This window comes from Necator americanus, chromosome IV (assembly GCF_031761385.1).
Source record: "Necator americanus strain Aroian chromosome IV, whole genome shotgun sequence".
Classification (NCBI taxonomy): Eukaryota; Metazoa; Nematoda; class Chromadorea; order Rhabditida; family Ancylostomatidae; genus Necator; species Necator americanus.
In genome coordinates, this window is record NC_087374.1 from 10,174,901 (window position 1) to 10,185,792 (window position 10,892).

Genomic DNA, 10,892 nt, shown 5'->3' on the forward strand with positions numbered 1-10,892 from the left:
CGTAGGCAATGAAGAAATTCAAGGATACGGTAGAAGTTATCCAATGCGGATAATCATCGGAGGAGCGAATTTTTGTACTCGAGTCTCAAACGTCCTGACTTCCCGTGTACAACGGTTTGTTCGATATGGTATAGTTGAGAAATTAACTCAATCAGATAACAACGCAATATTTTCTAAAAATAAAATGCTTAAATGTTCTTTTGTGTTATGCAAATATATGGATACTTCCCTCAATACATCGTTAGTGCAACTATATTGCTTACAAGTATTTACTGTCTTTGTTTTCTTGTAGCCAATACAAGCTCCGTGGTTGTGAATGACACAAGGTATGAGTTGTTTCAAAAACAGCAATGAATATGTGGCTGACAAAACAATGACATTGTCACCCTCACCCAAAATAAACAAAGTATGCTGACGGTCAGAATCTACTCCTCGTCACATAAACACAAAAACAAAACTAGCAGGCTGGAATAATCTGCGCCCCAACCACATACCTCACAAACACGTCACCTCTACGAACATAAATGTGTGCTTGTGAAAATGAAAATGCGATGTCAAAAGACATCAGCGCTCGCTCGGCCCAGATTAGATCGTTCATCATCCGTACCGATCGTCATTCTTTCTCTCATCTCGTATGCGCTTGAAGTATTAATTGGATTCCAGAAAATTAAGCAAAGAAATCGAAGGGAACTGGAATTCGTAGCAGCTCATACTCCCTCTGTTAAACGATCCGGCAACGAACGGCACTTGTGCTAAACGATCCGTGGCGGTTATACAGTTATCTTCAAAAAACCTACATGATCCCACTAGTTCGGAACCATTCAAATTATACTGTATCTCCGACTGAGAGACTCATCGTGGTCGTCTTTTTTTTCTCTTTTCTCCGTTTTATTCACTTTCATGCACAATGGTCTGCAAGATTAGTTTCCTGCACTTTTTCGGTTTTTCTGCCATTGGCTTAAGGTCACTCATTTGACGCAATTTTATTCTAGTAATACGTTAAAAAATAATGAGAAAAATTTCGCTCAGCCACCAAGTTTCCTATTGCTTATGAACATAATACGTTTCTTCCAGATTTTTGCTAAAAAGCTAATATGTCTAGGAGGCTGCTTGTAGCATAGATATCGAGGCTACAGTAAGAATGGTAAAAAAAATAAATTTAAAAAGACAAATAAAAAAGGATAAAAGTCCCTTGCGTGTGGATCCACTTGGGATGCGTGATGAACTACTCACTTGCAGCGATGTGTCAAGTCAGAGTTTTCATGCTCTGAGACGTTATGACGTATGAGACGTTCGGTATCAATCCCGAAGGGATAAATAGCTTGGTTGGCACTGGGGCGGTTTCGAACCATCGACGGTGCGGCCGAAGCGGACCTCTTGCTGACTGCGCTACAACCGCCCTCAAAGGTAAATCAATCAGTGTTTAATAGTAAATAGTAGAAATATTAAGCAGATGCCAACACATATTTCTTGATCATTCAGAAAATTTACATTTCTCCAATTAATTTTAGAGCGTTTGGTTATCTTAACTTAAAATTTAAAAAAAAATCTCTGAAAAATCTAAATCTTATCATCTAAGAATTAGGATTCTACCGTTTGTTCAGATGAAAAAGAAAATTATCAAGCGTCAGGTGCGATAAGTGGGAGAATGATTTTTCGACGGTTTGTTGCTTTTAGAAGTTCAACCATCCGGAAAAAGGCCTTCATAAATTAGTTTCTTAATTAATTGCACTCACCTTATCAATAATTATAGGTAAAATGCTTTCAACAAAATTAACGTTATTTCCAAGCTTTTCTCGTCCATCATCTCAAGTCGGAACTTTTTTTCCCAAATGCTTCGTGGGAAGATGAATCCATTTGCAGATCGTTATTCTTCTCATCAATCCCCATTTTCTCATGGACTGTTTTTTTGTTTGCATTTAGTGCTCATTTTGCTTTATCTCAAAGTGCATATCTTGGAAGTTTTTATCGTCCATAGATGCGAATCTGTCTGCTCAATACGTTTTCCCGGAGCTTTTTAAACTTTTTCGTCAGTGCTCAGAAAATTCTTGTCTTGAGAGTGCAGAACAAAGGTTTTTCTTAACGACTACTAAGATTATTAAGACAAAGATCTGCTCCACATAAAAAGTGCCATATCGATGGAGTTATCCGGGAAATGTTGCTTCGAACGTTACAATCGAAAAATGATGAGCTGCGCACATTCAAAAATCATTGCACTCAAGAAACTCGTCCACTAATTCAATTCTGTTTCTTGCACTTTTCTTTCGTATTTTCGTTTAACACTGTTTCACAGCCGGTCTCGTTAGTTTTGTCATAAGGTTCGCCTGGTTCCGTAATTGGCGAAAGACCTCCACGGTGGTTGTCATTCCAAGTAAAATGACATTAATGTTGAAACATAAAGAATGTTACACTTATGTTTTCTACTGAATCAGGATTACAAGCGTGATTTGAGAAAAAGAGAAATTAAGCAACTTTCAATAAAACTGCGATGGTTTCCGCTCGTTTCTTTTTCAACGCTGCTATTACGCTACAGTAGGTTTTGGGGTTAATTCATTGGAAAGCTATGCAATTTAAAATTACGAAATAAAGCTTCTGACGGATTATAAACCGTTCCAATCAGCAAGCCTGACCCTCCCATGCTTTGCTTCGGTTATTGGTTTTATCCTGAGGCTGAAATCTCCCTATTCTTCCCCCGGGAATGAAGCGACTGTGGTTTCCGTAGATTCTGCAGGCCCTGTAATGCAGATGCTTTCTCCTTATAACGTAACATTTCTCCTGAGAATTTTTTTATCTAACCGATAAATCCTTAGCATGAGACAGAGCTGGGAAAAGTTCATCATAAGGAGACAGACAAAACAAAGTCAGAAACGGGAAATTGCTAATCCTTGGTTCACTTGACGTTATTGAAAGAATGCAATTAATTTATTTAATTTAGTTTTAGATAAATTTTTAATTGTAACTGAAAAGTGTGCGATGGTACCCCATAGAACTAGAATGAAATAATTCCAAGGTGAACGCATAGTTTCACGAATCGTTCACAATAGGTACATAGTCGCTTTGAAAAAATCGTAGTCATTGCGTGAATCCGTGCCTACTCAAGTATGTTTGGTTACTATTCATTCAAAGTGATCGACGTATATCGTGTGCATTCTCGGAGTTGACGACAGCTCGTATTTCGTCCCGGTACATTACGATTCCTGTTCGTTTCTAGGACAGATGCTTTACATCATGCTTATGTTCCGTAGCCAGACTATAACTCGCATCAAGGACATTCACAACAACGACAATATGCGTCGTTTATGCGATTTGGACCAGTCTCTCATTCTCTTCTATAGCATCGAAGAATCCAGCCTTACATCTCTCGTACTACTTCCTTACTGGTGTAATCCTCTCCTAACTTATCCCTTTATTTAATGTTCCAGAATCATTCAGGAACCCGCCTTAGATGGAATTAAAAAGTAGGGCAAGGTTTAGACACTAGAACTACTAGAACTTATGAGGTAGTTCCTCTGAAATTTCGCATAGGAAGCTTATCTACAGCTTTGACCACAAATAAAGTAAAGTAATTTGTAAAGTGTCTGGCGTTAATCAATCCGCTTGGGACCTGTGCACCCACGTTCACTTCAATTAAGAATCGTTTGGGGTTTACGAACCTGTAACTGCCCTATACAATGGCTTGCGGTGGCTAGCCGATGTGTCAAGTGTCAGTGTTTTTATCCTCGCAGACAAGTCTGGTACCAATTTATCGACCCCGAATGGACGAAAGGTTTGGTGAGCACTGGGGCGGATTCGAACCTCCGATAGATCGTGCAGGAAGTGGAATCTCTAACCGCTACACTACATCCACCTTTTGACCACAAATATTCCATAAATTTTGCATCGTAACACTATTTTTGTGCAAGCGTGGCGCTGTAAGAGATGTGTACCTCACATTCAGAGGTGAACGGTTGCATCCTGTGATTGTTACTACTTCTATGATGTTTATTTCGCTTCGTAATAGCATTTAACGAAAGCGCAGTTCATAAGAGCTAGCTTCTCTTTTAAATACTCCCCTTAATCAGGGTTTGCTTTTTGGGAATATTGGGTTACGTTGCGATAACGAAACTAATCCGAATTCACGAAAGCGCAGTTCATAAGAGCTCACGCAGTCTAGTACTATATCACAGCAAATTTTCTCACTAGCCGACATTTTCGCGTAATATGAGGTTATTTTCATTGCTGGACATAAATTGAAATCTTTAATGGAGACTATTCAAAATTATTAAGCATGGGTAGGTTTGAATGTAATCAGTTATCCAATCCTTTCAAAAACAAATGTTCAAGAGCATGTGTAGGATGTTAGTTTTATTACTAACAGTTCAAATAGTTATTCTTTTCAAAATTAAATGAGATTTTGAGATATACAGTTCTCAAAGTTGTTACGGTTCTTATACGTACCGTAAAAAAAGTAAGGCTGCACTGAGTTCAACACTACACTGTGAATTGAGTAATCAACACTTTAACTATCCCTCTTTCGCAAAGTTTGACCATATTCGAAGAATGCAAACGCAAATACGGTTCGTGTAATAGATGTCTGCTTTAGGTGTACAAAAATAGGATTACAAAGGGAAATCAGGGCTCCACATAATGCGACGTCTCAGCGCAAATGGTTTTTTGACGTTTTAGAACTGTAAATGTAGAGTAGTGGCCTATTTCTGAACGTTTTTCTCCCTACAGATGTTCTCTTTTGCACTAATTCTAAGAATTCAAGTACTTTGACTCCGTTGAATTTTCTTTTTTTGATAAGTCTAGGTGTCGAATAACGTAATTTTCAATCAACGTTATCCATGGGGCGGTCCTTGGATTTGCTCCGAACGTCATTCGTTCATTCGGCGTTCGATTCCGAGGTAATTATGATTTTCTCGCTTATCATAGTGATATGTGTTACATATACAGTGCGCTGTGGTACAGTTCATCTGAATAACGGTCGAGGCAGGCAGCATCCAGTGAATCCACAGTGAACTACTGTACACAACAGTACAGTTAGTTCTAAGCACCAGTCTCGTGGCAGAAAAAACCCGTTGATAGCGAGCGCGTTGCTGCATAGCTATGACAGAGCGAGGTTTCCGACGCATCCACCAGCGCCGCACCTCATTTCACTTCTAAGGCCGCAAGGACGACGATAAATACGTTAGTTATGGCTTCATATAGGATACTGTATAGATTTCGTCCTTCTTCTCTCATAGTCGTCCTTTCTTTACTCTTCTTTCCATTTCTTTAATCCTTCAATGAATAAGAATTCAAGGGAAAACAACAAAATTTCACATCACATCCACATTCAAATTCAAATGTGAATGTAAATGATTTTGTAACGCAAGTTTGATTTGACAGAAAATAATGAAATTGTATTCCTTTTTTATTTACTTCACTTTATTATTACTTTATTCTTTATTTACTCATTATTTATCACTTTATTTCACTTTTTTCTATTTTTTCAACCTTCCAAAAAATTAAAATCCAAAAATAGACTTTTACATTACATTTGCCTCCACATTAAAATTCAAATTCAAATGTGAATATGACTAATTTTGAAAGATAAAAGTGTTAGACTGAAACCTTCGGCTGTAATCTACTACTTGCCATCTACATTTTTTTTGCTAATTCTATGCGATTACGATGCGATGTGATGTAACACGCACTTTTTCTCACTAGTGCTAGTATGCACTTAATTAGAAATTTTGCCGGCACACACACAGCTTGCCGGCCAGGCATTGCTAGAGCGTCGTCACAATTTCCTCTCAATTTCCCTAACCAACGTCGTAGAATCTCTGCAGATTTTTCTGAAATTTCTATTTCCACCATGCGAAAAGTCACGACAAAAAAGCTGCAGTGTCAAAAAATCTATCCATTTTTTGCTGATACCTATCAAAATAATAGTATGATTTAGATTACATACAGAAAATACATAGGAATTGAAAGTGTGGAATCATCTACATATTTTAGACGGTGTCTATTTTTGTATCTTACTTATATACTCTCTCCATGACGTTTTCCATGGCAACAATAAAAATTTTCGATCCCATTGTATCAAGTTTGGTTCAAATATTGATATATTAACTATTCAAATTCTGTTGCAAATAGGAAGAACCCTGAGGTGTTCCTTTTCCATTACAAAGAAATGAGTGTATTAAATTTTCGTTCCTCTGGATTTAATATGCACTAAGATTTCGCTGATGCACATACCTCTTTATTCTAGACTGGTAAGCTCTTCTCATAGGATTTCCGTAGTTTTCGGGAGGCAAAGGCAGATGAGTACTGTAAGTAGTAATACTACTAGTACAAGCTTAAGTCAAATCTATGTTTACAGCACATATAAAGTAAAACAAGAATTTGTATGTAATTAATTATTTCGTGACGATTCTTTTTGGTTTTTAGGTTCTTGTTAGCCTTTTCTTAACCTTTTCTTCATTTGCATTTAACACGGAAAAATCTTATAAAATAAGTAATTAACGAAGATCTCGAGTATCTGTTTCGAGTTTTGGTCGATCTATAAATCGTCTCTATAAATCCGCGTTACATTCAATTCAGGTCTAATTTTTTACAACAGGAATTAAGTGGTTTCAAAAATTGCAAGTTGTCGGTTGACATGGCTGGATAACATACCCGTAAAACGCAGTTTTCTTATGCAGAAAGCTATACCTTCAAACTTTTTTCTCTTTTTTCCAGCTGAAGCTATACATTTTAAATTTATCTTCCTAGTTTTTATTGTTCAACTGGTTTTTATAATTGCGCTCACGCGTAATTCGTAAATAATGGATGCAGACACTCAACAGACCATATTAAAACCTATAACTTGTTTCCTTCGTTCATTTCCGCTGACCGGAAGTTTTGTCTTTGTATTCTTTCACAAATCACATTTCTCTATTAGGTGACGGCGGCCGCGAAATACGGAATCGTACCGGATCCCTTTATTGCAACACGCTGAGTTAGGATCTTGGATGCTTTTTTGAATTTTGTTTTGAATGAATTCGCTTTTCTACGGTGAAATAAACGTGAATTAAGTGAATCGGTTACAGGAATACAGAAATACGTCTTAGACATTGAGGGGGGAAGTTCACATCATTCTTCAGAAATGAACTTGAACAGAAGAATACAAGAATATGTATATGTGAAAAATTACAGTGAAGGTGGAAGAAGACCAATAGGGAACAACTTCCACATTTTGAGCGAATGACCACATTTTGAAATAGCTCTTTTTGTTTCTCTGTGGGATAAAACGCAACATTTAACTTCTAACTTTTTGAACTTTTAATTAAAATGGTGATTAATAAAGACGGGCCGAATAGACTTAAATACTAATACTTTATAGGTACATATTTCTCAGTTGGGTTTCTCCTGATAATAATCTAATAGATTTTAACAGTTAAATTTATGAAACCGTTTTTATTGTTTTTTCTTGTATTATTTTTTTATTTTGAAGTGTTTGTTTGTTCTATTTACTATATTTCCATTTCGACATTCTAGTGAAGACTTCCTCATTTTTCGAGTATCTTTCTCATTGTTGACTAACACAATTTTAAGTCACTATGTACTTACATCAGAGAGCTGTAAATAATAAATAAGTAAATAAGCAAATAAATGAAGGAATATCACATATGCGCGAGAATCATCGGCAAAGGCGTTTTCAAAGTGCTGCAAAAGTTATTCAGAACTTGCACGTGATTAATAATTATTCATTTGCTCCAATTCTCAAAAAAAAAAATTGCATGTGCGTGTTTCATCTCTTCTTTCTCGCCCACGTACATTCGCTGTCCTTTCCACCTTTTCCTATGCCCCCTTTCGTTCAAATCACAACGCAGTTCCCAATAAACATTGACACATTAACTACCTATACAGATCCGTTTAGGGAATTACCGCCCACGGTCACAGTAGTAGTCGTTCCAATTGTTAAGCTACAAACTACTGGTAAGGTTTTACCAGAAATAATTACTAACATTGTATTACTATATTATATTATATTATATCATATTATAATTGACAAAACTTTGTGGCGCAGAACTGCGCCTAAATCTTCGGCAACGATTTGTTTGAGCATCAATCCTGTTCAACAGAATGCCCTAAGCCGGCAAGCAGCTTTCATGTGATGAAAAACTGCGTAATCTCAAAGTACAAACCTGTCCAACTATTCTTGCTTCTTACGACTGAAGTTGTTCTTCACAGACACGTTGTTTACTTTTCCAGCTACAGCCCTCATAGATCCACAGACTATTGTTACATCACCATCCCAGGAGTTCTTTGCTGATAGGCTGTTTGATGGTCTTTTGCTAGTAACAATTTCTCTTTGTCACTTATTTTGAAAAAAATAATCAGTAAGTCCAGGAGAAGTGATAGAAAGGTTTTTTTTTCGTTTTCGTTTCCCGAAAAGCAGAGCTTTGCACTGCTTACGGCCACGTATGTACAAATTGCCACTCCATTTTAGTGAATTCAAGTAGACCTGTGAGATGATCATAAATCAACACATTAACATTAAGAAACATTTTAAAGGCAGCGCATCACGAAATTGACATAGTATGGAAACCACAGGAAAAACATGGAGTTCCGGTTGTAGATGACAGAAACGAGCTTGCCCCCGCCCATTTCTCAGTAATCATCTTAAGAAAACGGCGTGGGAACGGTGTTTCTTTTTACGAGAAACGTCAGACAGCACTCACTGGTACACTTATACTGATCTTCTCAACAGTCTATTCGTTAGTTTTACTTGAATAGGCTGCTGAGAAGACGTCACTGGTTTTCGGACAGCTCGCACTTGGCGTGCACAAGGGTATGCTGCCTTTAACTCGTTTTATACCTTGAGTTTCAATATAAAAGATTCAACAGATTACATGACTTTGGCTTAATCGGCGGGCTGATGTCATCGCCTGACGCGATTACCCGCATCTTCGCCGAGGTGTGCCGTCCTTGAACACAGCTCTGCCCAACCTTCTCGTTCTTCTGCGAGAGTTTGCACAGAACCAATCCATTCGTCGCTATTCCATATTCTGCGAAACACTACGTCTCGCCTGAACTGCCTATCCACGCCGAGTGTCCTCAGGTCCTCTTTCACCACATCAGTCCAGAAGTTCCGTTTTCGGCCAGGTGGCTTCTTCCAACTCGAACCCGGGAAACTCCTCAGAACTCGTTGAATAAGGCGATCTGCCGGTCTCCTTAATATATGACCAAAGAAGCGAAGAGGGTTTACTTTAGCGATTTTCGATGGCGGTGCAAGATGTTGGCATCTTCCACGTGTCATCCGCCGGTATACCACATCAATTTCTGCGTAAAGATCTTCATTGTGGCATACCCTAGGCCAAAAGTAGCCAAGTAGCCGTCTAAGCAGCTTTCGTTCCGTGCAGTCAAACCTCTCCATAACCGTTGGGGGTGCCGCCCAAGTCTCCGATCCGTACATCATGATGGGGCGAACTGCGGATAGGTAGACTCGCAGCTTAACTTCATGGAGGTCGACCACAGGCATTTCGTTAAGGAGTTAAAAGCAGAAGTGGCCTTACTTCTTTGCTGAACATCTCTCGTACCTGCTGTTGCTCTTTAGTGTAGAGCCCAGGTAACAGAACTCATCGACGAGTTCTATCCGTTGTCCGTCCACCCTGATTCCCGTTCGACGTCTCGAAGAGATCCACATCTGCTTGCATTTATCAGGGCGTAGACGTAGTCCACAGGCTGCAGCCAGCTTCGATACAAGGTTGACAACATGTCGAAGTTTCGTTCTGCTTTCCGCGAATATAACAACATCGTCGGCGTACTCGAGATCAGTCAAGGGGCACCCTGATGGTGCTAAGACAATGTCGGCAGGACACTGGTCGACTGTTCTTCGTATGATGTCGTCGATGGCGAAATTGAACAGGAAGGGTCCTGCCACTGCCCCTTGTCTTACTCCAGTTACCACTTCAAACGGTGTTGTACATCCGGCTGGTGTTCGAACTGCAGCAGTTGTTCGTTGATTCATGTCATCAAGCAAGCGAACAAACTTTCCTGGTACTCCATCGGCGAAGAGCGCGTTGAGAAGACGGCCTCGGTGAGGAGAGTCGAACGCGGCTTCAAAGTCCAGAAATGCTAGTTGCATTGGCTTCGAATAGCGCTGCCAGATTTCGGTCACTCTCCTGACGATGAACACCTGGTCAATCGTAGATCGGCCAGGACGAAAGCCAGCTTGCTCGTCGCGCGTTGTTTCTTTGCGATGTTTAATGAGTCGGTCCATATCATTGCGCTCCAATACCTTGTACATAACACGCAGCAAAGAGATTCCTCGGTAATTCCTAAGGTCCGTGATGGATAACAGATTACATTCATTAATTATTTGATACCTTTGTAATAGTACATATATTTTCACTCAAAAAAAGTGACCTTCGACGAATGCAGGAATTTGTCTCTTCTTATCATTTGTAGCAAAATTTCTATCCTAAACACTCGTGCGTTTTTCTGCTGTTTTTTTTCTCTGTTTTCTCAATTGTTCCTCCAACGTTGTAAAACAATTTGAGGGCATTAATAAGTTGACAAGTAAATAATTAAGGATAAGGATAAGGTTTCTGGCGTTGATCAATCCGCTTGGGATGCGCCCCCACGTTCACTTCAATTCAGAATCGTTTGAGGTTTGTGAACGTGTAACTGGCCTATACTATGACTTGCGGTGGCTAGCCGATGTATGTGTCAAGTCAGTGTTTTTATCCTCGCAGACAAGTCTGGTACCAATTTATCGACCCCGGAGGGATGAAAGGCTTGGTGAGCACTCGGGCGGATTCGAACCTCCGATTGAAGCGGAACTTCTAACCGCTACACTACACCCGCCCTAGTAAATAAATAATAACACAATAATACAGTGACAGATACAGTGACCGAGAGAGTCTCTGAAAAATTCATTA

The 10,892-nt window shown here is 39.1% G+C and overlaps 3 protein-coding genes across 3 annotated transcripts; 1 reads left to right on the forward strand and 2 right to left on the reverse strand.

Moving 5' to 3' along the window:
* Positions 1-1,277: 1,277 nt before the first annotated feature.
* RB195_000820 (uncharacterized protein) lies at positions 1,278-1,714 on the forward strand (the record flags this gene model as incomplete). The annotated part of the gene is made up of 2 exons (XM_064197353.1): positions 1,278-1,407; positions 1,605-1,714. The coding sequence occupies 2 exons, from the start codon at positions 1,278-1,280 to the stop codon at positions 1,712-1,714; spliced, it is 240 nt and encodes a 79-aa protein (XP_064053234.1).
* A 7,176-nt stretch (positions 1,715-8,890) lies between these two features.
* On the reverse strand, positions 8,891-9,490 carry RB195_000821 (uncharacterized protein; the record flags this gene model as incomplete). The annotated part of the gene is made up of 1 exon (XM_064197354.1): positions 8,891-9,490. One exon carries the CDS (start codon positions 9,488-9,490, stop codon positions 8,891-8,893), a length of 600 nt encoding a protein of 199 aa, XP_064053235.1.
* Positions 9,491-9,520: 30 nt separating this feature from the next.
* RB195_000822 (uncharacterized protein) lies at positions 9,521-10,258 on the reverse strand (the record flags this gene model as incomplete). The annotated part of the gene is made up of 1 exon (XM_064197355.1): positions 9,521-10,258. The coding sequence occupies one exon, from the start codon at positions 10,256-10,258 to the stop codon at positions 9,521-9,523; it is 738 nt and encodes a 245-aa protein (XP_064053236.1).
* Positions 10,259-10,892: the final 634 nt, after the last annotated feature.